The 27,919-nt window shown below is 39.1% G+C and overlaps 2 protein-coding genes across 4 annotated transcripts; both read right to left on the bottom strand.

Moving 5' to 3' along the window:
- Positions 1-2,080: 2,080 nt before the first annotated feature.
- Positions 2,081-4,948, bottom strand: LOC113668355 (uncharacterized). 3 transcript variants are annotated; one of them, XM_027184242.2, is made up of 3 exons: positions 4,602-4,948; positions 3,402-4,261; positions 2,081-2,784 (listed from the first exon to the last, which is right to left on the bottom strand). In XM_027184242.2, exons 2-3 carry the CDS (start codon positions 4,140-4,142, stop codon positions 2,341-2,343), a joined length of 1,185 nt encoding a protein of 394 aa, XP_027040043.2. In that variant the 5' UTR covers positions 4,143-4,261; positions 4,602-4,948; the 3' UTR covers positions 2,081-2,340. The 3 variants fall into 3 exon arrangements, with proteins under 3 accessions (XP_027040043.2, XP_089068253.1, XP_027040044.2); XM_089212127.1 differs by lacking the exon at positions 4,602-4,948 and adding an exon at positions 4,381-4,537; XM_027184243.2 differs by lacking the exon at positions 4,602-4,948 and having other exon boundaries at positions 3,402-4,560.
- A 3,696-nt stretch (positions 4,949-8,644) lies between these two features.
- Positions 8,645-26,700, bottom strand: LOC113668361 (protein sidekick). The gene is made up of 23 exons (XM_089213623.1): positions 26,662-26,700; positions 25,222-25,291; positions 24,480-25,079; positions 23,509-23,606; positions 23,321-23,385; positions 22,996-23,159; positions 21,952-22,269; positions 20,628-20,942; positions 19,695-19,994; positions 19,065-19,388; positions 18,380-18,682; positions 17,167-17,457; positions 16,111-16,410; positions 14,735-15,034; positions 13,826-14,176; positions 13,081-13,383; positions 12,258-12,724; positions 11,857-11,951; positions 11,156-11,315; positions 10,596-10,662; positions 10,117-10,388; positions 9,436-9,589; positions 8,645-9,214 (listed from the first exon to the last, which is right to left on the bottom strand). Exons 1-23 carry the CDS (start codon positions 26,698-26,700, stop codon positions 8,787-8,789), a joined length of 5,784 nt encoding a protein of 1,927 aa, XP_089069749.1. The 3' UTR covers positions 8,645-8,786.
- Between the last annotated feature and the right edge of the window lie 1,219 nt (positions 26,701-27,919).

Raw genomic sequence — 27,919 nt, 5'->3', positions numbered from 1 at the left:
TGTTTGGCTCCTGAAAGCTTTATTTTTTATCTCTCTCTTTTTTTAATCTCTAGTCTTTAAGTGAAAGGTGGCATAAACTTTCCAGCAAAGTGAGGGAAAAAATAATGAAGGCTTCCCTCTACAAGTACTTTCACATTTCTTTTTGCTTGGAAAATGCCATTTAATTTTTTCATTAAAGTATCTTGACCCTTAATTCGTTAGTAAACGTGGTGTTTTGTAACCCTCTACACCTTAACTTCAGTACTGTATTCTCCATATACTGGTCCCTATACATTCCTCAAGCTAACAAGGAGAATTTGTTTTACAATCAAGTGCACTTTTGTTGGTGATCATTTCCTCTTTATTGTGACCTTCATGTGTGATTCAGGGTTGGTACTGTAAGAAGAAGTTATGTGCCAGTCTCTCTTTGGGGTCAGAGTTAAAAATATAAAAATTTTGACTGCCATTTAATTTCTTTCAAGTGCCAATAGGTAGCAGTCAGATTTTGAAGCAGTATTTCTCTTCAATGGCAGATGTGATCCTCCTTTGTTACCTTACTTAGCCAGCCATATCTGGTGATTATAATTTGGTATTTAAGGGTGCACACTCAGTTTGAAGCTACCTGTCTTAGTTGTTACCTGGTGAATTTATTTGATCTATTACATGACTAGGTAGTCATTGCCAAATTCAACCTATCAGATTGCCATTACTGGTTCTGAGAGGATCACTATTATCATAAATCTCCCAGTGCTGGATGGGGCATTGTCCTAACTTTTTGGAAGTGAGCCAACAGTATGATGTTTGATCTCTGAAAGTAAAGTGTCAAATATTGTGGATGATATTTCAGAATCTTTTTTCTCAAAGATGTCCTAGCAAGTTAAAATGTGGAAGTCATGACTCAAAGTTTCAAGGTATGGTTGGTTTGTGAATCGAGCATACAGATTACTCATCAATTGTTTGGCTAAAGAAGTTAAAAACAAATTTCAAATTTTTATGAGTAGTAACCCTTTTTCATTCACTAAAATAGTTATTCATCATGTCATGTGTAATAGCTGCCATCTTGTGCAATGTGACAGAGAAATGGTGGGAGAGAAAGAAACTTTCAGAGGGGGTCAGAGACTTCTTGGGTGGGAGGTTTTACCCTTTGACTCCCTAGGTGTCAAGCATCTAATTTCTCTTGACAAAATCACTCCCAAATCCCAAATTAAGGTCTCAAGAATAAAGGAAATGATCACTTAAAAATTCTAAATTGTTAAACAAATTCTCCATCTCAGCACTTCAGGAAATGTATTGAGAACAGTATATAGAATATGCCAACTAATGTTTGGGTGTAAAGGGTTGGGCAAGTGAGAGTACAAGTGTAACCTTTTCCTGGGATACTAGTTTATGGATTGGTATAACACATGGCACTCGAGGATAATGATCCTGAAAAATAAACAGGAGCTTGAAGCTGCATGCCAGATTAATTTTGGGGACTGAACCAGCTTCATAAGTGGCTAATTTGGCAAATTATCTGTGGTTAGTGGTCAGGCAGTAGGGTATACTTTGTGTTTCCTTTGTCTTGACCTCTAAGAGGGACTAGTTGCCAATTTCTCTTTGCAGTATTATCCTTGAATCATACATTAAGGAAATGATCACCAATTTAGAACGCTCCTGATTGTCAAACAAATTCTCCTAGTCAGTACCAGAGGAAATGTAAGGAGAACAGTGTGGAGAATATGAATACCACTGTTAAGGGGAGAAAGGGTTAAATCAAAACAAACACTTACATAAATCAGTGTGTCACTGAGTATTCTATTCCACTTTTTTTATTTTTGGTGACATCTTTACGACCTTTAGTAGCTGAATGAAAACTTTAAAAATAGTTGAGACTGTAGCCCTGGAAACCTCACAAATCTTTTTGGAACACTTTTCAGTTCAACTGAGAGCCGTACATACCTCTAGGGGTTCCTTTAGTGTTGAATTTACTAATAAAGGGACATTCCAATCTATGGAGTCATCTTTTGTATTTTGAGCAGAGCTGGGATTTTTGGGTAAGACATTTTTGTCACTTCTACCCATTCCCTAACAAACCTGTGGTCTAACTGTGAAAGTCAGTAACAAAAGTTTTACTTGTCTTTATTGGTTCACCTCTAAAGCAACATTTCCACTTTTTTGTCATATCAATTTCAACATGAATGCTATATATTTATTTTTGTCAGTACTTCTTACACTATCTGAGGGCTATAATATTTCTGGATGTAAATTAACTGCTAGGATGCAGATTTTTGTTTACATACTGGGTAAAAACATCCCACATACGAACTGAAAATGAATCAAAACAAGTTAAAGAATTGCTTTGTTACCCAAGATACAGGTCCTCTATTTTCCACCACTCAGAGAATTTTGGCAAAATGGAGAGTCTTCTTTTAAAAAAAGACACCAGCCTTGGTATGGCTGCACAGACACACTTGTAGTGTCCTTGTTATGCATGGTGAAACCTGCCATTCCTGCCACAAGTGTAGCAGTGTCTTGCAAGCCACCTGGGTTTTTAAGTTCAAGGGGCACACTAGTGATACCACTTGATAACTGGCTCATGGTCAGAACCCTGTTTGTGCCTTCCAAAAACTCTGTTATCCACCCTTGGTATTCAGGGCTTCCAGATCCGAACTCTTGCTTGTAAGAAATGATATGACTCCACCATTTCTTGTCTGGGTTCCCACAATAGGTAGCCACCAAGTTGTTAAACACATTTTCCACAGCATTCCACCATTCTGTCTGTAAATCAAGGTCATTCTCGATAGGTTCAAGCAGTGCTCGCAGCACCTAAAAAAGGATAAATGAATCAGCTATTTAAGTGGGTATATCTAGTGCACTACTTAGCCATCAATTATGTACAAAGTACACAAATACTGTGAACAAACCTGACAAAGGTTCAAACTTCCAACTGTTGAGGGGCTGGCTTGTGAACTTTATAGAAACTAGTTAATCAAGGTTATTTGAGGACATGTGCTTGTCAAAAAAGCTGAGATATGTCTGTTTGATCTTTAACAAAGAGGCTGCCACATTCTTATGGTGACAACTGCGCAACCTTGTGGTTTCAACAGTTTTTGCAATGATGGTTGTGGAGGAGGGGTAGAAATAAAAATAATTTGCTAATGAAACTGTAAGGTCTCTTTCTCTTCCCTTTCTCCTGCACTTTCTTACAGTTTGCACCGCTCACTTCAGGATTTTTCCCCATCATCAAGTACAAGTGCCCTTAACTACACCCTTGTATGGGAGTGAGAGTATTAGGGTCAGAAGGAAAAAATCTGGGACTTGAGTGGCCCAAAAAGCAGATCGTGATAAATAGGTTAAGTTTATCTCCTATCACTGCAAGGCAAAAGGAGGGGGGTTAGGGTTAGGGTTAAGGGGGGGGGGTGCACACAAGGATCTAAGGTTACCTTAAGTTTGGACTTAAGTTTCTTCCAATCGTCCTCAGTGCCCAGCATTTCCACAGCAGGAATGCCACACAAAAGCATCATGCTGTACTTAAAATACTCCTGAACCGAATGCATCAACACAATCTGTGAGACGACCTTCTGCACTGGTGTTGTGGTGCTAAAATCCGCCGTTACTCCATCAACGAACTCAGGTACTTTGACGTTCTTTCGTATTCCCTTTGCCATTTGATCAAAGAACCAGCTATAGTCAACAGTGTAGATGGTGGTGTCAGGTACTTCCACTTCAATTTCTTTTTTTCCTTCGTGATCAACAAACATCTTACGTACGGAATCTTTCTTGGCGTTTTTTTCGATAGCACCTGCCACTCGCCTGATCACGCAGAACCACCAGTCATCGGGAGACGTTCGAAGTGTCCAGTGGTTGTTGTAGGCTGTTAGAATGGTTGAAAACAGTCCGCAATCTCCGGGGTAAACCATCTCTTCTGAGCCTATAGCGGCTATCATTTTCTCTTTACAACGATACTTGGAAGTTTTCGGTAGAAACTCTCTCGCTTCAGTTTCTGGGGAATACTTCTTCAATAACTCTTTCGCTTCCATTGCCACGAACCAGCTATTTACTTCAACGGGAACAAGATCAGCGGCTAGTGGAACATATTTTGGTTCTGATCCACCACTGGTAGAATTTCCACAATCGCCAATGATAGTAGCAGTCAGAAAAGGATTGCTTTGGTCTTCGGCCATTTTGCAAGTTTTGTATCGAAATAGTTTATCCGTGTTGGGCAAAAATTTTAAATTCAGTTGCTTATATAAAAAAAGTAGAATTACGTCATTTTTGTTTTCGTCAGGCGTTTCATCATTGGCTGCAAGTCAGAAAATATCATACATTATTTAAGACGATAAAATGCTTCGGTTTCTACAGAAAACGAAAAGGTTTACACATCTCCGCCTCTAACACGTCGCCTTTCACGTTGTCACTTACACGTTGTAAACCATTATGTGTTTCGAAGAGACCTTTTTTACAGTACTAGCGACTAAATACAGGAATGGCTCCGACCCGTGATTGGATGATAAAAATAATAAAAGTTAATACTTATATCTTAACTCCTTGCTCGTGAGTATGGTTAACCGCGTGTCTCGAAGCGGAACAATGAAATATCAATGTGAAAACACCGATGAGTCAATCAAGAAATGGCTACTTACATAATCAAGAGAAGGCAGAGTCTATCTTGATCAGCGAGATCGTTCAGCGATATTCCGGCGATGAAAAAGTCATCCGCTGACAAGCTCCGCTGACAAAACTCATTTAGTCAGTTTAGGCGGACGACCAGAGACTGGAGCCATTCGTGTATTTCACCGCAGACAGGAATGGCTCCAACTCATGCGTATATTAATTTTTTTTTCGTTCTGGCTAAATAATTCATACACTGAGATAAAAACTGAAAGAGCGATTTATTAGATTCTTCTTATGTTGAAGTCTACAGTGCTTGCAAATGAAGTCTTCTTTTATTACTACAGGGCCATGTAGTTCTTAAGTCTTAAAATAATGCAGCAACTGCATCTCACGTTTGGAAAATCACGCAATGTTGCGTGACGCTGCGCCCGATGTTTTTAATTTACAGTATGCTCTGCTGGAGAAATATGGCTTTCCACAAAATTATTAAAAAATCATTGAAAAAAAGTTATTAAACGTTTGAGTCGGAGCTATTCCTGTCAGCGGTGAAATACACGAATGGCTCCAGTTCTCTGGTTGTCCGTGTCGCTAGGCGCTAGCTCCGACCTACAGGTCGGAGCTAGCGCCATATTGGAAATGCAACCGCGCACACGTGAGAACGAGGCTGGGGGTAACTCGTGTTAAATCTCTGAGCGCTTTTGATGAAATCCACATTTAGGCAGTGAAATTGTTTGATTTTTAAGGAAAATGGATGGTCCTAGCCAAAATCTCGATAAAGCTAATTTTTCTCCCAAAAAGAAAGGAGAGTAGTGTGCCGCTTTTGGTTGTTCAAATACATTTTATGGCCCCAATGGTTTGCCTACGAGCTTTTACTTCTTCAAGTTTATGCACGGAGGCATGTTTTTTTGCTAAGTATTTATCGTTCTATACTTATCTTATTCTCAGTGAATTATGGATGAGGGTGACTATTGTTGCAAAATTAGTACAAATTTTCAATTAGGTACCTGAATTGTTTTAAGTTCGATAGATTTTTTTTTCATTGCGGCAGTAAGTCAATAAGTTCAGTACTACTCACCTGTTTACTACATGGCTTTCCTGAAACACTCCTAGCAGAGAAACTCTTGGAAAGTAATTGCTTTTAATAAAATAACCAAGACACTGTATCTTCAGAGTTTTCACTTATTATGGCAGACCCAAAAAACTGACACAAATTTGGTAGCAATTGTGACAAAAGCAGTTTTCAGTAGTTGTTGTTTTTGTTTTTCATGATAGCATAGTAATCCATTATGGATGCCACATGGAACTCTCACAAAATATTTTGTGTGCTTTATGTATCAATCAACTGTAACAGTATAAAATGAATATCTTGATTTGGATATATTTCTCAATCTTTTAAGTATCTCAAAATTATATTATCATAACATTGGTTAAAACAAGGCAAGAAGTACTAGTATAGCAAACATTTGTGCCAGAAGGCCTCTGAGTGCCAAGAATGGGAATATCAATTCACTAAATGTTTATCACTGACAGAAACTTAAATGTGTGTGAAGGACTAGTATTGCTGAGATTAGTAGCTGAGAGGAAGCATTTCTGCTCTCTTCCTTTAACCCTTAAATACCCAAGATCTGATTGTTAATTCTCCCTTCTAGTTGCTACACATTTACTTGTAAATAAGTTATGAGAATTTGATGTAAGATCAAGATAACTTCTGCCTGATAAGTTTCAGTATTATCATTATCTGTTTGCTGGATAGTGTTTGGATATTATAGGGAGAAGTTACATGAATCAGTCACTTTTGGGAGTTTTTAAATTGTCTAATATTTTGGTCTGATTCTTTCAATGCTGTCTTGCCATCTAATAAATTACCATGAGTGCAAACTCTAATGGTTTTCAATGTATGACGAGCATAAGTTGTCCTGGGCCACATGGGTTTCAAAATATTATGACATCTGTTAGTTACAGTTTCCCTCATGGGTTGATAGAAAGAAGGTTATAATCAAGTGGCTATACAGGCTCTATTGTATAGTTTACCATAAGATACAATGTACAAATGGCAAACTAAAATACATCTTGGTAAACAAAATGGGAACAACTTTAGCTGAAGAATATGGTACAACAACAAGTACCACATCAACAACAGCAGCAATAACAAATCTCCTCTACCTAGAGGGCTACAGCCTTTGCCTCGCTTTCTAAGCCATACTGAACAACTTCTATGGTACTTCCTGTGATGCGTTCCTCTCAACACGATGTGGCGTTATTCTCGTGAAACAACAAGGTAATCGTAAAGCTGAATGAAATTAATCTCAGGTAAATTACGGAGATCGCTCGACCATCCAAGGGCTGAAATCCTTACCACAGTTGCTTAGTATTTGAAGTCGCTCTGGTTTTGTTCTAGGTCCTGGGCATCTGTAAGAAGTTCTCGGTTTTCTCCACTACTTGATGAAAGGACGTGTCACATCAGCAAAGCATAAACTTTTGACACTAAGTCGGCTCTAATTCCGCCCGTCGATTTTGAATTAGATTTTAAAATCTCCCTGAAATCTTTTGCTTCGAGTTTCTGGATGTCATCTAATGACGAAATTTCCATAGTATTGTATTAAAGAACCATTTTGAAGGGAGAAATCGCATTGAAAAGTGCATTAGAACGTGAAACGTGAACGTGATTATTATTCCAATATGGCGCCGGGAACTGGAAAAAGGGCTTGACTTAAGACCACATGCAGCCCAAGCTCCAGGTGTGAGATGATCATCTTGAGGAAGAAAAGAACGTCTTTTTACGAAATTACTTTTGACTAGAGGCCGTTAAGAGAAGAAAGGGAGATGAGGCTTGCAACTTAGTGGCCGCTAGCTGCGACCATTCCACTAGTAACTTTCGTAAAAATTGCAATTTTCAGAGCTTATTCATAACCCTCATTCTGTCTGTCGGTTTACGGTCATTTCGTTCCATAGTCAGATCGTTCCAAGTCGGATTGTTCCAAAAATAGTCAGTTCGTTCCACAAAAAAGTCAGTTCGTTCCACATTTATTATATATATTTTCGTGTGATCTGAGAGAAGAGATCGGAACATTGTCGAAAGTATTTTCAGAACTATTACATAATATTGAAAGCGTCGTATGTTAATTTCAGTGTGCATTGCGGAACAACCTGAGAACTATTCACACAATAGCGAGAGCTTATGTTTGTCAATTTTTGACCACAACACAGAACAAAGGATATTCAATGAAGTACTACGTGGCCTGCGTATCTTTCAGCGCGCTCGATGTAAAGTGGTTTTAGATTAATCAGTTATCACTAGCGAGTGAAACTTGTTCTGATTCACGCCCGTTTCAGGCACTACTTGTCGATTTCCAGCGGTACGTTCGAGTTCGCTACTAACATGACGAATTCACTGACTATGTTAATTCACAGTTTTGAGGTCGTTTTTATCCATAAACCAAGAGCAAGATTTATAATTTACACCTCCTATTTCAGTTTTAATCCTGTTGCCGTAAAAGATGAAGTTTTTGATAGCCGTAATAGTATTTACTTCGGCAATTACGGTGCGGCTTTAAATTTTAGACATCTGGGCCCAGTTGTTCAAGGGCCGATTAGCGCTAACCCAGGGTTTAATTTCAATCCAGGTTTCTATATTTCTCTGTTCAAAAGCCGTTTTGGAATAATTTTACCCATTGTTTTAGAGCATTCACTTATCTAATTGTAGTAAAAAAGAAATAAACTGAATTGGCTCTTCAAGCTTTCAGATCTAAAATCAAATTTCACACTATCCCCAAGTTATCTTAACCCAGCTTTGAACAATTTAATGTTAATGTTTCTTGCAGTGTACCCTCTCATTTAGCCATCTCTTTACAGGAGACCATAAAAGTTACCATCAGAGAAAAAAATTGTTTTTGTCAGGAGACAAGCATATTTCTCTCGTTTTACAACGCCAAGTTTCCTATCACGCATGACGCGTCATCGAAACAGGTGATTGGCCCGAGCGGGAACAAACATATTGCCGGTAGGAACGTATTTTTGAAGTGAGGGGACCTGGCAGTTGTAGCGATCGTAATGTATTACAGTGGGCCGGGTCGGGGTCTGGGGGATCTTTTCCAAGAAAGTTTTAATAAGCTCTAGAACAAATTCTCATGCCATTTTGCCCATTTTGGAACATTTTCGGGGAAACGTTTTTGCCTCTACGGGCATGAATGAAAAAAGCTTGTTACAAAGAACATCTAAAGGTTTGTTTGATCCATAATGCGAACTTCTGGCTCTAGTGGGACAGGAAGGTTAAACCCGGATTTTCTCCTTAACGGAAGTTTCCGACTTGTTACAACATTGGGAGACGAATCATATCTCGCCTCACTAAATAGCCTCGGCCTTAGATTGTACAAGTTTGTGCTAGGCAACGATGGTGTAACACTTCTGACAGTTCCGTCGCGTGGGGACCATTCTTGTCGGATGTCACGCAAGCTCAGTACTTCGTAACACTTCTGTACTGTACTCGCTGCTTGCTGGTCTCGCTCTCTTTCTGTGTGCTTTAGGTGAAATCTCTCTGCCCTGTGCCGCTTTGAAATCACTTCTAGCTTTTCCTTTAATCTGGCAATAAAGCTGTGTAAAACTTGCGACATCTCGTTCTTAAGGTCCTTGCTTTTAATTAAAACTGCAAAAAGTCAGAAAGGTTCATCATTAAAAAAATGTTACGTTGTTATGGACACAAGGTTCTTGATCATTCTAACGAATAATCGTGGTGATATAAGCCGGGAGTAAGCAAAAACTTGTTGACGTTGTAGAGGCGACTGTCTTCCAATAGATCATCAAAATGCGTGTATTATTTAGCTCATCCGTACAACTCGTCATAGAATTTTTTGGATCAAAACTAACCTTCAGGTTTCTTTCGTCGCCTTTCGTAGACAACTCCGAGCACACAAGCTAATATCAACAGTGACCCGATGATCGAGACGGCGATGATGAACTGTGGAGAGGTGATACTGAACAGCTCTGTAGAATTTTGCTCGGCCGGGCTATGATCTGGTTCCTAAAAACAAACAAACAACAAAACAACAAAACCCGTTTACCACGTCATATCGAACGCGCCTTTACGAAGTGTTTGTATTTCGATAATAACCTTCATCGAATAGAGCAACTTGCGAAGTCAGTATCTGACAAGAAAGGTTGCCCATCATTGATTTCATATTTCAACCGCATAATATTTCATTTATATTCTCTTGTTATAAGATTCTGAATAGTGGATCGAGGCCTGGAACCAAGCTTTTTTTAGAGAAGAAAGAAAGAAAAAACTGATCAGTTTGTTACACTTGTCTAAGCTTGGAAGAGTTTGGATGAGTAGCATTCAGAAATGGAGGAGAACATACCTGAAGAGTCAGGAAGGAAAATTGGAACAATTTCTGTGATCAGGGGTAATTGAAAAGCTAAAGTTTATGAAAAATGTAAAATTGTATTCGGTGGACTATTGCAAAAGAAGAAAGTAAGGAACATGGACCCCTCTAACTAACTAACTTCTAGGGGGCTCTCACAAAAGCTAAAATTTTCATGCAGTCGTACCCTGAGAAACTTGATATTGTCTTCAATTTTCTGGAAAACACTGCCTGAGTAAGCCTTGATATGCTCGGTAAAACACTGCTCCAGCTTCATAGAGTTCCCTGCAAGGACCACCCCATAACTGGTCTTGAAATCGTATATCCGAACGATCCTGAAGCGAGGGTCATTAAACAAGTGGTTGTGAGAGGACAGCACATAAAGGTCCACCAAAGCGCCTTTTACTTCCTGGTCTGCCAAAGCACGGCTAATTTCCTCATAACTCTTGTAGTTACGGACTGGAAAATTTTAAGGAGGAAATTGTGAAGTTAGTGAAGATCAAAGGTATCACGGGGACAAGCTGAAAGAAAACTCAAACCCAGAGAAGGACTTAATGCGAAAGGTACACTGCAGACGTTTCTTCAATTGTTTTTCTAACGTAGAATGAACAACTTCGAGAAAAAAATGAACCTGAAAAGACTTTGTTCCTTGAAACGAATATTTACCTGTGTTCATCCGTGCATTCTTCCGCACACCTAGTCGAAAATCAGAATTGTTCGCAATAGCTGCAACCTAGAGGCCAAAATGTATTGTCAGCAAAAGAAATATGGGCAAACAAAGAATAATTTATCTAAGAGATTAATTTTGCGAATTTCTTATTTCATATGTCAGAGCGGAGGATTTCAAGGCATAGCTTTGAAGCACGCCCTCATTATCAGCGCTGCAAGATGTGCGTTTCTCCGCCCAAGTTTTGAGACGGGTCACCGGAGTCGGGGAGAGGTTTGCGGGGGTCTGGCACTATCAGTGCCAGACCCCCGCAAACTTCTCCCTGGCTTGCGTTGCCTAAGGCCTCACAATTTCGAAGAAATGATCTTCCCGAAGCGCTACCCATGAGGGCCTGCGGACAGGCTATACAAGACAAACTAAAACACCCAGCACCTGGTTTTTCAGGTTATAATTTTGAAAGAGGCAAGGCTGTCTTTGTTGTGCACTTTTATCGACTAATACGAGTTGTTAATTATCGAGCACACTAACCCAACTCTGTAATTTTGACCAAATGACTAACCTCTGCACCATAGAGTTGTATGTAGGGCCCTTTATAACCAAATTCCGTGAGAACTGTGGCGACTCTTCCAGTTAAAATGGCAATAACCACCAAACCACTCAATGTCCAAGAAATTGCAAATAAGCGAGCAAACACTCCTCTCGGACAGCGGTCACCATACCTGCACAAGAGCCAAATTTCAAGGTATCAGTGGACGAAGAACTACTCTTCGGATCGTGACTCTACTCCTAGGTTCGATTTATTCTATTCACCTAATTACAGAATAATAATTCCGGGAGGGATGAAGTGGTCTGGGTTTGAATCTGGTTATCATCATTGTCCACTTGCCGCTACTTGAGTAAGACACATGCCTCCATCCAAGAGTATACACGGATGTCAACCCATATGTGACGCCAGTTCTCGGAATCGAACCCGGGCCATAGCAGAGGGTTGCGAGCGCTCTCACATCTGCACCATACCCACTCCACTATCAAGGGAGGGAAGCAACACTCTAAGTTGCTCTATGTTAAGAAAAAAGTTCAGATAGTAATGGGCGATGAGGTATATAAGACATGACCCATTTAAAAATAAATTTTCATTTCTGGTTAGAAGAAGCGACGCGGCCACAGTTAACGAAAACAAAAGTTGACTTATCAGGTCCGACAACTTTATCAGCTGTGGTATGTAAAGACACGTACGAATTGTTGATAAACTCGCCTTACCCCACAGTCGTCGATGTAACAAAGGCCCACCAAAGTCCCTCAGGGGCCCCTCGGGTGAAAGAGCCTGGGAACTCTTGACTGTTAGATCGGGCGTCCTGAAGGAAAATATATCTTGCATTTTTTGTTAATGAGGTCTCTATTGTTTATGTAGGATGAAAGTCAGATACATCAGATTGGTTGGTGAAAGTAAAAAAATAAAACTGCGACAGTTTTATTATACTTTATCATAATAGAGAGCAATGTTATGAATATTTTGGGTTGAAGGAAAAACAAGGGATTTAAACAGCTAAGACAGAATCAGAGCACAGTCACTGGCGTATTTCTACAGACATTCATTCCAGTACTGTTAAGAGCCACCCTAAAATTGATTTCTCAAACGAGCCTTATATGGCTTTACATACCAGCAACCACATTATAATTCCAACTGCGACCATCATGATTATGGAGAGGAGGAGCAGCGGCCATGACCGAATAAAAACATTTGCAATTGCGATGGCTTTTTCGTGTGGATTCATCACAGTGATGAAACCCACTCCGGGGGACTCTGCTAGTTTGACGTATCTGTACAGAGAGTAATGTGTCTGCCCGTGGAACCCATTCACTGGCGTACTGAAATCGGTCTGTGAATCGATGCTGCTAATCAGAGCCTCGACGCCACTCTTCTGCGCGAGGCCTCCCTTTCCGTCAAGCACAAAGTCGATAGTAGTTGCAGGTTTGCCATTGGCGAGGACACAGTCACTGCAGCAATATTCCACCGCCCCCTCCAGGATTCGTGGGATGAAGCCGCCCACGGTGCCGTTTTCGTATGTGATATACGGGGGGAACGGGTACCAGGTCGTTTTAAACTCTCGGGGGCACCTGCAAGTCGCTGAAAAGCAATTAAGCACATTATAAACACTTCGGAATTTCCTTGCCGTTAAAAGGTTTTCAACCGACAGATCAACGCAAAAGAGTTGCCACAAAAGAAATGCATTATTTCTTTGGATGACGAGAAAAGTGGTAGGTGACTAAATATATCAAGATAAGTTTGGCAAATAAAGAAACTGGGCGCTTATGGCTAATGAGTTGCACATCTCAGTTTCCTGTTTTGACGACTAAACTTAAAAGTCTGGATCATGTGTACTTTTGGTAACCTCTTTTTACAAGTTTGACTCTCCCTTTCCCCGCTTTTCTTTTCAGCGGGTATGTTGTCAGTCAATGAATATCACCAAAACGAGAACTTACATCCATCTTTGATATCGGTCAACACTCCTACTCCTTTGATCGTGAAAGCTGCAATTTGCAAATCATAAACTGCAAAGTTTTTCAGCATCGTTACTGTGGTGTTCTGTTCAAAAGGTCCAACAGACACAGCCTCCGTCTCAGAGGTAGAGGCTCTTCCTAACTCTTGCACCTTTCTATAGTAAATGCGGTATCCCAACAGAATTCCATGTACAAAACCATCCGGCACTGGTTCCCAACTGACATCCATTTTGAAGTCCCCACTGCGGGATATGGGAGTAAGAGACGCTGGCGGCATACTAGGAACTGCAAAAATATTTCAAACATAAACAATGACGATCAGAACTCTAGAGTGAACGAAGGTAATTGCGGTTATTAGTGTTGGATTGTTCTGTAACAGTAGTTAATACCTTGATTTTGCCGATTTTCTTTTCGATGAATTTATAAAATGTGGGAAAACGACCATGAAAAAACCCTTTCAAATATGAATTGACTAGTTCCATGCACCACTCAAGCTAAATCCGTTTGTGCTTTAAGGCAATTTACAACTTAGCTGAGTGGCTACAAAGGCATTTTAGGTTTCTCAACATCAATCAGTTGTGGGCTATAATCAGCGGCCAATCACTGTGCATATTCTAAATTATTGGACCAACCAATCATTGGCGTGAGGGTTTCTGTCACTCCAGTCGAATTAAATAAGGAAAATGTAAGTAGCAACTGGATGAACATAAATAATTTCCATACTGACCATCCTCATCCGTAGATACAATAAACCTGTGACTAACATTTCCATCTCCTTTTGAGGTGAAACCCATTATTTCCACAGAATAGTTCGTAAATTTCTCGAGAGACGTTATGTTATAGGAAAGAGCGTTCGGAGGTAAAGTAATATCGGTGTACACGGACCAGTCGCTCACGATCGAACGCCTTGCGTGGGACCTGAACACTATGCTGTTGTCTCTTGGTGCAGATCGATATAAAAGCTTGATTCCCAGGAGTTTACCATGAACGTTGTGTTTAGGGATTGGTTTCCACTGAACAAATATGCTTGTGGAGCTGGAATTTTGCAACTTGATGTCTTGAGGAGGAAGACTTGGAACTACACAATGCAAAATTTGGACCCTCAATGATACTAATTGGTTTATTATATCACTATGGTCAATCGCCCTGAAAAGAAAACCTGCCCCGAGATTTTTTGTCAAACCTTGCCTATTGGTAGATGGTTATGTAAGAACTTATTAAATTTTGAAATAAAGGCGGATGATAGCAGACATCTTATAATTCCATGTCATCAGTTATATTTACGCGGATTGCTCTGTGAGCTCACGTTTTCGATCATTTATCTCTTTCGTCTTTTTTTTCCCTTTTATTGATTGACCTCTCTGTAGCATGTAAAGCAGTGGAGGTCTCATACAGTTTTGGGCTGGTTTTGCAACTTTTACGGATACGAAATGAAATTAATCTGAGGAAGGAATCAAGGTACACGTATACTAATGGTCAATTCAATTATATAATTATTCATTCATTTATTTCCTCACTCGTTTCTTTTTTCCTTCCTTCTTTCTTTCATCAATCTATTCATTCACTCACTTGTCTGTTAATGAATCAAAGTCCACCGAGGTATATCAAGGAATTAAAAGGAAAAGCTTAAACTTACTGTCTTCATCAGTGGAAACTATTATCGGTTCCGTGCCTATCCCGACAAACTTTGTAACTCCCATAATCTCAAGACTGTAGTTGGTGTATTTCCTTAGGTCAGTTAATTCAAATGTTAGGTTCGCTAGTGGCACAGTTACGGTGTGCGTTGTGTTGTCAGCTGTGTCTAATTCGCGATAAGCGATGTGAAAGTTTCTAAGTACTCCGGCGACGTCCATGGCAGAAATATTACTCCACTGCAGTGAGATAGAAGTTGAACTTGAATTTATCCCTTGAAAGGTTGTTGGCGCTACTCGAGGTGCTGTAGGAAGGACAAAGCATTGTGAGTGCAAATGTTTAAGTGAACCAAAAAAATTAAGTAAAGCGCATTCCGATTGAGTGCTGTAAAACCAAACCAGAGTAATCATAACAGCCAATCACAGGGAAGCAATTCATTACAAGGAACCAATGAGATCGCAAAGTAAAAATGTAAATCACTGGAAGTGCCGGAAAACGCTAGTGACCAAGTCGCGGTTGCCTGAGTTTTCAATCTGATTGGTTGAGAGGATGGCGCGCGTTTTCTGGACCAATCACATAGCGAATTAACTCAAAACTAAATCAATCTAAGATTATTTTCGATGATTGAAATCACCCTACCTAGCAAAGTTTAGTACAAATTAAATAACTTTTAAACGGGCTAGGAGAGAAAGAACTGAGAGAATAAATGAAAAAGAAAGCACAAACAAATAAAGGAGGAAAAGAAAGAACAAGCAAATCAAGGAGGAAAAGAACAAACAAACAAATCAGGGAGGAAAAGAACAAACAAAAAAACAAGGATGAAAAGAACAAACAAAAAAACAAATTAAGGATGAAAAGAACAAACAAATAAAGGAGGAAAAGAAAAACAAACAAACAATTTAAGGAAGAAAAGAACAAACAGAAAAATCAAGGAGGAAAAGAACAAACCAACAATTCAAGGATGAAAAGAACAAACGAATAAATCAAGGAGAAAAAGAACAAACAAACAAATCAAGGAGGAAAAGAACAAAGAAATCAAGGATGAAAAGGACATACAAACAAATTAAGGAGGAAAAGAACAAACAAACAAATTATAGAGAAATAGAACGAACAAACAAATGAAGGAGGAAAAAGGAAGAACGGACAAATGAGGGAGGAAAAGAACGCACGAACAAATGAAGGATCGAAAGAACGAATTGACAAATGATCGAATGAAAGTGCGAACTTATAGAAAGAAAGAAAGAACGTATCCATTGCCATTGCCATTGCCATTATTTTCTTAATCCAGGAACTGTATGCATAGTGAAGCATGCATGGGGCTGTGTCCACGTTTCTGAATCTATAAATCATCAGTTATCAGGTGATGTCGATTTCCCTTACCTTCCTCCTCAGTTTTCACAAGTATATCTGAACTGGGTGGACCGTCGCCTTTGATAGTAAACGCCCTGACACTGCATGCGTAGGTCGTAAAAGCGTTTAATCCATCTAGTACTCCCTCAAAGACAGAGCTGTTGAACTGCTTTTCAGTACTAGGCTGGTTTCCCTTTGCTATCCGGCAAGATCCTTTATAGCCCATCAAAATTCCGTTAAGGTTGTCTAGAGGAACCGGCCGCCATAGTAACTTTATCTCTGTCTGACTTACGTTATGACCGGTTACAGTCTGTGGTGGTGCGTCCGGAACTGAAATGAAGGGTTCCAAAGATAATTTACACTTTCAAAAACTGATAGAAGTGAATTTTTTTGCATATTAAACCTAACGTCATCTTTAAGCTAAATGGACCCAGGGAGATAATTTTACAATTCAAAAGTAGAAACCACTACTCAAATAGGACGGAAGAGAACAGAAGGCTACAATAATTTTTCATTGATTGTTTCCCAGTTGTAGATACGACGACAGAGATTTATTTAACATTATTACTTAAACCAGTTTTAAATAAATAAAAATCAGCAATAGAAAACTGAAACACCCAATTCTGTATAAGGTTCAAGTAATCAATGACTTTAATTTTCATTGCGCTCAATTGGAAGTCTACAAACATCAATTTTAAGCAGCTTCTATCAAGAAAACTATTTCAAACCGTGATAATTTGGTTTTATCAACTGAGTTGATAATGTAAATTGGCCTCCCTTAAGAGTTCAAAAGCTGACGTTTAAAGCATTAGTCCTTCGTTACTGCGAAAGATAAAGGGCCAACACTCGAAACGTCAGCTTTAAAACTCTTTACGCTGACCAATTTACATTATCAATTCAGTTGATAAAACCAAATTATCTTGTTATACTCCCCCACCGATGTAGCACCACAGTTTCTTCAGAACCTAACCCCTCTCATTTCAAGCTGTTTTTGACAAAACAGCTGTTTAAGCTTTGGTTTGAATGGGCTTTCGGTTTTTCTAATAGGGCCTTAAAATTGCATGACCCTTGACAAATTTAACGCACCATCCTGATCGGTAGACGCTAACGTTGAAACGTTGGCTCCATTTCCTTTAGATGTAAATGCGACAATGGATATCTGATAGGTATGAAACTTTTTCAGCTTCGGGAACCGTACACCAGACCTTATAACCGTTTTTGTTGTTGTCACCGAAGTGTTGCTTGGGTCTGTCAATGTTGCATGATAACCTCGAATAATTCCGAGCCGACAACATTTGGGCACAGGTTTCCAAGTGGCAAGGAGTATGGTGGAACTCTCATTGTAAGCAGTGAAATTAGAGGGCGGCTGACTCGGAACTGCAAAAGAGCAATGCGGAATAATAAATTTTACCAAAGAAAGTCTGTCTTCAGAGATTTTTTGACGTCAGCCACTTAATCGGCATTTTAGTCGATATGTCGACCGTTCTCCAGTAAGTCAATTTGGTGAAAGGCAGCCATAAGAGGAGTCGGCCAGATAGTACAGTTATTTTGGTTCACACAAATGTCTCAGAGAACTTCAAGAAAAAATCAGGAGGATCACAAAAGTAATTCTTTTTGTTTGTGGAAGGCAACGGATAAATTATCTTTGTCTAATCCTAAGAGGAAAAATGAACTGTTACTCACATTATCACCTGGTCACTAGATCAATCGGTCGGTGGAACGGTTAGTCAGTCAACCAGTTATTCAGTCAGTCAGTCAGTCAGTTGGTCAATCGGTCAGTCAGTTACTTAGTGAGTAGGTCATTGAGTAGGTTAGTCAGCCAGCCAGTCAGTCTGTTAGTCTGTCATTTAGTCAGTCAGTCAGTCAGTCACTTAGAGAGTCAGTCAGTAAGTCACTCAGTAAGATCGTCATTTAGTCAGTCATTTTGTCAGTCAATAAATGAGTCAGTGAGTCAGTATGTCAGTAAGTCAGTTAGTCAGTAGGTGGGTAAGCCAGTCAATCAGTAAGGTAGTAAGTCAGTCAGTCACTCAGTGAGTTAGTCATTTAGTTAGCCATTCATTCAGTCAGTCAGTCAGTCAGTTAGTAGGTTAAAACGTCACTTAGTCCCTTAGAACTTCCGTGGGCCCGTCCGTTCATCTATCAGTCAGTCATTTGGTATGTTTGGCTGTTCCTTTATTTCTATTTCACTTTCATATATATAGGTATTTCCTCGGGCAACTGAATAGCCATAACCGGACCTTCGATTAATTTGACAGAAGAGTACTAGTATACACTAAATAAAGATTCAACTTCTACTTACCGCTCTCCTCAGTAAACAAATCCACAGCCACAATCGGACCGTCTCCATAATTATTAAACCCCAGAACCTCTATCCTGTATTTGGTGAATATCTTTAGTCTTGTGAAGTTGGTCTCCACTTTATCCAACCCGTAAGTGCGATTTTCCACAGTTTTTGAACCATTACCTGTTAACTCGTATACAAACAGCTTGTATCCCAGCATGATTCCATGCTGTTTGTCTTCCACTATCTCCTGCCATCGGGCATATATGCTGGACTTACTTGTGTTGTAGGCAGTGAGAGCCTGGGGGGAAGCGCCAGGGACTAACCACGGGAGACAGAAAAAAGAGATGTACCAAGGCCTGTAGCTCACAATCAAGTTTAAATCAATTCAGGGCTGTGCGAGAGAACCTACATGAGTTCCGAGGTGTAATAAAGGTAAATAACAATGATCGTGAAACGTCGAGGGAATCATTTAGCGAACAACGCTTGTCGGAAGGCATTGTGAGTCTACTTGTCAGAATATTTTACCGGTTTGAATATGAAGAATACGAAAAATGATTAGTGTAGTCTTCGAGGTGCACATGTGGAGAAGTGGCTTCTTCGAGAAAACGTCAGTAACAGCATTGAAAGAATATGAGAGCTAGAACTTAATTAAACAAGGATCCAACTAAGAGCGCTGAAACTTTAAGTTGACTCAACTAACCTTCACCGTGAGTTCGGACCACAAATGACTCGTTCGTGGGACCTGTACCCTTGGCTGTCCGAGCTGCTATAGTAATGTTGTATAGCCGGTATATTTTCAATTCTGCGGCGATCTTACTTCGCAGAGTTTTGTTACGAGTTTCAAAAGTTTTTAAGTTTGCCTCTTCTGGGAAAATATCGCTGGCATTGGCCTCCTGAAAATACAGTGTGAAGCCTTGCAAGCGGCCAAGAACCAGTCTAGGGTTATCATCGTAGTTCCAAAGAACTTTAATTTCCCGTGAGCTGACATTGTAAGCTGTCAGATTGACAGGAGAATTTATAGGGGCTGGAAATGAAGAGAAAAACATAAAAAAAAATTAAGGAAAAGAAATAGTTTGTTTCCTGAATTACTTTAGTACAAAAACCGAGTCCAGGTTACGAATCCTGGAATGAAACTCGCCGAGCTGAGGCTAAAAATATTTTTGGACTGTTGGAGCAGGCTAGCTCGAGCTCCACGCGATCTTACTGTTAATTTTCATCCTGAACATGCCTTTACAAGGCATCTCAACTTATCACCCATTTGTTGGCAATATAGCAATATAGCATGGAGAGGCCATGTACTGATAAATTCTGACGCCGCCATTTCACTTACTTGATTCATCCGTCAACTGATATACTTTGTTACTCCACGGCCCATCACCTTTTCTGGCGTAAGCCTGCATCTGTACCGAATAATTCTGGAAGATCGAAAGACTAGAGAAAAGGAAATCATGGACGTCTGGTCTAACGGTCATGTTCCACAATAGCAGACCGCCATCTGCATGGTAAAAGCGAACACGGTAACCCAGAATAATGCCATTTTGGTGAATAAAACGCACATCTTGCCAAATAGCATTTAAAGTAGTTGCATTCACCATGTGAAGCTGAATGTTGTACGGTGCCTCTGAAGGAGCTGTAGAAATACCAGAAATAAAAACACAAATTATCCAAGTTTATTAAAGGCTGGATTTGCTCTAACATTGGTGAGACTCGCAAAAATATAACGACATTCTCATAAGTGCTTATCAAAAAAAAAAAAAAAAAAAACTGAAGGTGTGCACTTTGCCCAAGCATCAAGTTGCCTCTCGGAAGATTGCTTAGAATTTACTGTTTGATTGTTAGGATTTTTTACCAAAACGATTCATTCTCTACGATGGAACCTTTGGCATTCTTTTGAATCATGTGAGTTCATGGTTAGAAATAAGCGAGACACCACCGAAAAAGGCCAAAAACTGGTTAAAAAAATTCAGCTTTTGTTGATGGAAACTGTAATGAGCAATTGATTTATCTGTTTCTGAAAAAGTGATGTCATGAAAAAGACGTCTTTAAAAAGTTTTTTCCTGTATTTCAAACTTACGATTAAAACTTTTATCGAAGTCAACTGTTACCCGAAATTTCAATTAACGAGAAACCCGATTTTCTTAAAAGAAAATGCTCAGTTTAAAAATCCCCAAATATTTTCATTTCAAGGACTACAGAGAACACAATTTTACGAGCGATTCCGACGACTACGAAAACATTCGGAAAAATTTCGCGAAGTTCTTACCATCGTCAATGGTTGTCACTTTCCTCAACGTCCGTATTCCAGCTCCTTTCGATGTTCGTCCAGCCACAGAAATTGAATAAGGCCAGTATTCGTGAAGTGAGGTTATAGTGTAATTTGTGGCGTTAAGCTCAAGATCCTTGACACCCTTTGAGCTGTAAGGGTGACCATGGTCAAAACGTCCGTCATTCCAATGGACTGTGTAACCGATCAAAATGCCATTGACTTTATTTTCTGGAATTGTGTGGTTCCACTGCACATAGATTGAAGTGGGGCTGGTGCTTCGGCTGGCAACAATTTCTGGACCAATGCTAGGAGCTACGCGTCATGAAAATGGGAAGATTTGGTTAAGGATAATGCTGAAGCAAAATCAACTGAATCACTGTGTTCATTAGTCATGCGAAGGGGACAGTCAATACCCGATACAAACAACCTTACATTTTACTTGTCTTCGACAAAATGAAGCCCAGATATCTCAAAGCAAAAATCCTGGTTAAAATACTTCATTCCTATCAATCCTTGAGGCAATTTCGAAGCTCGCAGATGACGTTACACTATATATGTTCCCACGATATTTGCTTTGTAAAGAAGAAGTATGATTCAAAAACCTTAAAATTTGAGATGAAAAAGTGAACAAGAAAAAATAAAAAGGAATGCGCTTTGAGACTCAAAAGAGTAACGTAACCTTTCGAAAACTATACTCAGTTGTGTGAAAAAATCCGACTACGAACGCCGCTATACTGAATCCTACTCAGCAACCTACTTCTATGTCTCATTTCTCTCTTTCCCATTGTTTTGAGCTTTGTTTGAATGAATACAAACTGCACAAAATGAGTATTGTAGACTAAAATAGTGATTTGTTTTATGATACCTTGAGCAGCGGCTGTGTGTGAACGAATTCTTTAACGTTAGATTTTTTCGGCTCTGACTTTGAGTTAAATTCAAATATGGCGGCGTGTGTGGCTGAAGTCTTAGTGCATTCGATGATGATTTCCTAACAGTCAGGTTACGCTTTAGAATCTCCAAACACGATGATGAGCTTATTTTCATATTTCCTTTCTAATGGCTGGATGAAGATTATATACTTTCTGGAGCAAAATTTTCCCTAAGCGGTGATTGTCTACTTGTTCCAAAAAACGCTAGCAAGTTGTCCTTGGAAATTTTTGTTTCCCTATCAGGTATATCGCTAACAACTCTTTCGAACCCTTACCTGACAAGTACTTCGTTGAAAGAAAAGTTCACAGTTAAAATTCAGTTCAGTATATTGGACAACAACTCAAATTTCATAGTTTCTGTGCTCTAATTATTTTTACTATAAGCCACCTACTTGACTCATCTGTTCTCAATTCAATAGCTTCCGAGATGAGGCCAGCAGACTTGAACGATGCCGCAAAGACACGAAAGCTGTATTTCGTATAGCTTTTAAGTGAAGAAATTTTGTGCTCAACGGCATTTGGTGGCAAATAGCGGCGAATATTCTCTTTAATGGCCCAGTTTGAGTTGGGATTATCCAGATTTTTATACAGGACTCTGTATCCGAAGAAATAGTTTTCGTGCGGTTCAAGGAAAACTTGGTCCAATACTATTTCTGCTGCGGATGCATGGACCCTTGCTATGGTAAAGTTTGCAGGTATCTCACAGAAAACTGGAAAATTCAGAGAATAGGCTGAATTTAGTCTTATTGTTATCTTTTTTCACATATGATTGATTGAGTCTACAAAACAGAAAACATCTTGGATTTATCACACATTGTTAAATGTAGTTAAGCACCGTCTTTAATGAATCGTTAAAACAGTTCCACTTAAAAAACTAAGTACTCGCCCAGAAAATTTCAGTCCTCACTATATGTTCAAAAACATCTTGCACAGTCCGCTCCAGTCCAACTAAGAATGGGAATGAGGTGCTGCAGATCTCGCCCGGAGAATAGTCGAATGAAAAATTTGGGAGCGATTGCATAGTCACCTTGACCAGCGGCATCAGGATGATGAATGATTTTTTGGCAGTTCTCTTTACATCACCCTACGAGTGTTTTCTTATTTTTTTTTTTCATAATGGGATTTTCTTGGAAATCTTTCGATACTGTTTAGATAAAAGATAGCCTACGTCGGCAAGAAAAAGAAGCTTTTTCAAATTCGTAGGATTACATTAAGTAGAGGAGGTCTGAATGACCTCAAAAAGTTCCTTCCATTTGTGCTTAGAAATCGTCAAGAAGCAGACCATGGTGATAACGTGATCCATTGTATACTCATTATACAGTTCAGTTAATTTAAAGACGACCTTTTTGAGCTAAAAAACTGGAGAGATTCTAAATTAATCAATTGGTTTGCTTGTTAGCGTCCCGCCTTACCACCAGTGCATAGTTCATACTCACAATGGCTGTCATCAGTGTTCTGACACGAATCCTCATCAAAGACGCCAGGAGACCCTAGAAGAGTACCATTTTCCATTGCAAGTTGTAAATTCAGGATGGATTCCCAAAGGTCTTGAGTGCGATTAAATTCCAAAGTAAATGATTCTGCTGTTTTACTGTCATCGCTGCGTCACACGAAAAAGTGTGAAATACAACATTAGATGAAAGCCAAATTAAATTTACCGATAACTAAGTAAATTAAAAGCTATAATGGGCGACTATCGTACCCTAACGGTGTTGTAAAACTAAATAGGATATGAAAAGAAGCTTTGACAAAAGACGTTACCTTTGTGAAACTGAGACGTCCTTGATGTCTCGAAAATGCGCGTCGTTAATGAATAATTCCTTAACCTGTGTTGAAAAACAGGCAAGCAACTGAGGAAAAAGGTTAAAATAATAATTTACCTGAGGAACTGAATGATTTGTTACAAAAAGCAAGGAATGCCATGGGCGCATTTGAGTCACATTTCTTACTTTGTTGGAAAACTCGTCCTGATCAACGTCTCCAGCCTTGTATTGCAGGTAAGGGAAGATAATGGTCAATTGTATAACCGTATATTGTCCACTAACATCTGTGAAGACAAAGGCAAACGTAAGCAGTTTGGGTGATTTCTTATGCAGCGTTAAAACATCTATGGAAGGGAAATTCATTTATTACTAAGAAGGCTAAATCAAATTTATTTCCTGAATTGTAAGCCATAAGCTAAAAATGGGTTGACAGGTATTATTTCATTGTCAAACCCACGGCCTTATAACCGAAAAAAAAGGTTTCTGAAGCATCACAAAGGACTCTTTTGTTCACACTCTTTTTGCTTATTCAGGGATAACGCAGTCTTCCTTTTATGTCTTTTTCAGTTGTTCTCGTTCTCTCAACTTTATGATGGTATTCTTCCAATAATAATCTTATTTGTTATATACCCAGACTTTCACTCAACAAAACGAGCACTGTGATCGGTTAATTCTTGGTCACGTACCTCTGGATGGACCGGGATGCAATTGTGCAGTTGTTGCCCGCGCGCCCAATACAACAGTATGTTTTCACCATAGGATTGTTTGAGGGAAAGTCTAAGTATATAACAAAGCACTTAATGTATGGTCCCTCGGGAAACTAGTTAGTTTTGTTTCCCCTCGAGTCCTTATGATTCCCTAGACTTCGTCTCAGGAAACATTAGGACTCTCGGGAAAACAAACTAAATGTTTCCTTCGGGACCATACTTTAATTGTATAATTATTATCTAATAATTTAGACAAACAGGTACATTCTCTTAATCTCCTTAGTTTTTAGCATGTGATAAGTACACCTAACAAGCCAGACGTCTGCAACAATCTATGTTTCACTCTTTTTAATCTGAACTTCTGCGGTTTTGTTATACTGTCAATATGAAAGAGGATAAATGTAATGACACTTCTGTAAATTATCAATTTACGCACAGTGGCAAACTTACCAAATGCTGCTTTCCATCTCTCGTCAAAAACACTACGAGACTGTTCGGAATACCAAATCTCTAAATTGTCATAGTACGCAGTAGGGTACGTGTATCTGCCTAGGTGGTACGTGCCATTCCTTACCAGTCCGTCGATTCTACCTCCACAGTGGTAATAAGGGTCAGAAAAGCTGGATAATGGGTCATAATACAAACCCAAGGTTCCTACCCTGTTCCAAACAATCCCCAGATAAAACCACACTCCTTGGGGTGGCGTTATGACGTATTTGCAGTAAGTAGTATTGCCTAAAACTTCTACTCGTAATCTGCCATTATGATTTTGGTATATGTTTACACCTTCGTACAAAAGACTGTCCACTTTATTCCCAAAGTAAAACTGCACTCCGGATTGGGGAATAATTTTCATAAGAAACCCGATGGTAAAGTCACATTGCGAAGGTTTTCCCAAACATTGCTCTTTGTAACCTTTTAGTTTGACGTAGGTGTCCGGTGATCCATCAAGATAGACGCCCCATCCTACTGGTGATGGCTTCGATGTTACGGTCCCCTTCTTCTCAATTTCATCGCCGTTATTATTTAAGGTCCATCTTTTATAAGAATCTGAAGAAGAGAAAAACGGGAATAATTAAAACGCGGTAGTATTTTCTTAGCCTTTCTCTCCCCTTATCCATTGTTTTAAGCCAATGCACATAGAAAGGGGGGATTGATTTTTGCTGGCTATTTCGAACTTCGGACGTTTTACCTGCTTTGACCAAGAAGTTAACCGCTGGAGCAAGAAGATTGTGTGATGCCACGAATAGAATAAACGTTACCTGGAAAAGACAAAATAAAAACTTGGTTTAAGTTATTAATAATGTCCATAATATTTCTTCATCACATTTTATCTAATTACCCACATGACTAAACGAGGTACAACAGATGTGAAGTATGAATGTTGGATGTAATTTTTTTGTGTCTGAATTCTACCACTAGGGTAGCCGGCATCTTTTGAAAGAGTCCCATAATCCATTTAGCATTAGTTTCCTTCACCAACGTTTTCTATAAAATTTCTTTTTCTTTTAAATTTTGTGGATTGTCCTCGACCGCAAAAATGAGTTTCACAGGAAAAAGCTGTTAGATAAAAGGCCGTAAATAACTTAGAGCCCTCAACTCAAAAAGATTCCTCGTCACTCTTGTCACCACGCTAGTTTAGCATGGAGTGAAAGTCAAAAGAGAAATATGTGACCTAACGCCTTAGCATGCTAGGTCAATTTACCTGAATAAAAGTAACTACTTGAAAGATGTAATAACGAGTAAAACACTAAATACCAGCAGGATACATATCGCCCACAGAAATGATGGTCCAGAATTGGTGAATGAACCAGATCATTACAAGGGTGTTTAAATTTTTTAAATTAGAGCAATTCATTCACGCTGACGAAAATAACATTGGCGTAAGTTAAGGTGCAAACTTTTAACTAAAATTAACATATCCTCCTACACTGCATGCCTCCTAAACTTTCCTTGATAACTTCTTTACCGCTGCTTCAGACTTTGTCTTTGAGCTAGTAAACTGAATCTAGATACAATTCAATCATATTTTGCAAAACCAGTGTTATTTATATGTTCGTTCGCCCAGTTCTCGCAGGGAAATAATTTCCAATCGTTATGTTTTCTTTTGTTCTGTGCAGTACTCTGCTCACGCTAGGAAGCTTTCTGAAGAATTCAAGCTTTTCAGAGAAAATAAGGGTAATGAAAACTTCTCATAAATTGTTATGTAACATGATTTTGGAAAAAAAATTATTTGATAAAGACATCGAACTCCGTATGAAATTTTTAATCCCCTCCTTTTCAAGGTCACACAAAAGATCGTTTCAGTCTTTCAGTTAACAGTTTTACGGGCAGAAGACACCTGTTAAGATGTGAAAATCCTTCGATAGCGCAGCCTAGATATGTTGAAAACCCTTGAAATTCTCATCTTCTACCAAAGCACACACAGGAAACTCTGAGGAACTCAGTTCAGTTTAACAAACTTATTAGTCACAAAACTTCACTCAATAGTCTTGACCATGTGAAAATACATCGAACGTCAAATCTCGTTCAGCTTTCATAACCATAGACTTAAAGTTATGATAAAAATAGGAATAGGAATAAACAATTCCTAAAAAGGAAAGAATGTAAAGTTATGACTCATGTGACATACCTTGCATGAAAAAGGAAAGTTTTTCCTCAACCGATCCATTACTTATAACGTCTCCTTAGAACGGTAAGCAGTCACTTAGCAGAAATACATAACACAATCCCACGACAGCTGGTTTTCTGAATATTGTGCAATGAAAATGGCTTGCGGGGTATCTATCGTGATGGATCGTGCCGCCTTTTATGTCTTTGTCAGAGGAAACAAAAGTGTTATTTGTTGGATGGTGAGAAACTCTCAAGGGGGTTTCAAGTTTGGTCTTTCGCGAACACAAGAGATCTGTTTTTTTGGCAATTTAAATATTTAACCACTGTCATAATTATTATTATTACTACTAACATTATCATTGACTTTGTGAAATATTTTGAATTACATTTTTTATAAAAATTGGACAGAAATGAACTGGATCCCTGTGCTAGGGGACTGGAAGAACCCGTGACTCACAGATTACTGTTAGCCAACAACTAATCGTTCTTCTGAAGCAAAAATTTTTGGTTCCACTTGTGACAAAAACATCCACGTAAACAAGCCACGCAGGTGAAAATACCGTCGAAATCTCACATGATTTTTGAAGTTTTTTCTGTTTTTAAGATTTTTTTTCTTTAGTTACTAGCGTTGGCACCATGGCCTGAAGCACCTGTCTGTGATAATAACAGTTATGTCATGTAATTTTAGCTGAGTAGAGATAAACTTCGACTTCAAATGATAGAGCAAGGTGCCGACATAGTAAGTAATTAAGTGATGTCTTTATGAGGGTGGCACAATTGCTAAAAACTAGTAAATTAGTAGTCCTCAAGCTTTCTAGTCTTATGAGGCGGACTGAATAAATGTTGTCAGCTCTCATACAAAAGCAAGAGTAGAGAAATGTGTTTGTTTCTTGGAATTGGTACCGTGATCAGCTGGTTTGGTCGAGGTTTATTCTGCTTGAGAGCGGTCGACTACGAAAGGCTATCACTTAGTCACTTAGGGTGGCACTTAGGGTGATTCCTCAGAAAAAAAAGTCATCGAACAATTTTTTAAAAATTTCCTTAAATGTTTAAAAAAATTGTTCGATAACTTTTTTCCCGAGGAATCACCTTAAATGCAACTTTGATAACCTTTCGTAGACGACCGCGCTCAAGGAAAAAAAAAATCTCCACAATCATTCTAAGCAGCATATGATAGCTTGCGGTTTTTTCTTACATCTAGGCAGTTCGGAAAGCTGCAAAACTTTAAAAAAAATTACGTAACTTTTGAATCGCACTCTACCCCACATCAACGAAGG

The sequence above is a fragment of the Pocillopora damicornis genome, chromosome 7 (assembly GCF_964200805.1).
Source record: "Pocillopora damicornis chromosome 7, jaPocDami1.2, whole genome shotgun sequence".
Lineage (NCBI taxonomy): Eukaryota > Metazoa > Cnidaria > Anthozoa > Scleractinia > Pocilloporidae > Pocillopora > Pocillopora damicornis.
The sequence above is the reverse complement of the archived record's forward strand: the minus strand, read 5'-3'. Positions and strand labels throughout refer to the sequence as shown.

What these genes read in the sequence shown, in the direction of transcription:
- LOC113668355 (XM_027184242.2), bottom strand. Translation starts at nt 4,142, where the DNA reads ATGGCCGAAGACCAAAGCAATCCTTTTCTGACTGCTACTATCATTGGC. An exon ending in AACTTAAGTCCAAACTTAAG is followed by an intron (nt 2,785 to 3,401) that starts GTAACCTTAGAT and finishes ATCCTTTTTTAG; the next exon opens with GTGCTGCGAGCACTGCTTGA.
- LOC113668361 (XM_089213623.1), bottom strand. Translation starts at nt 26,700, where the DNA reads ATGGATCGGTTGAGGAAAAACTTTCCTTTTTCATGCAAG. An exon ending in TCAGTTGACGGATGAATCAA is followed by an intron (nt 19,389 to 19,694) that starts GTAAGTGAAATG and finishes CTTCATTTCCAG; the next exon opens with CCCCTATAAATTCTCCTGTC. An exon ending in GAATGCACGGATGAACACAG is followed by an intron (nt 10,389 to 10,595) that starts GTAAATATTCGT and finishes AAAATTTTCCAG; the next exon opens with TCCGTAACTACAAGAGTTAT.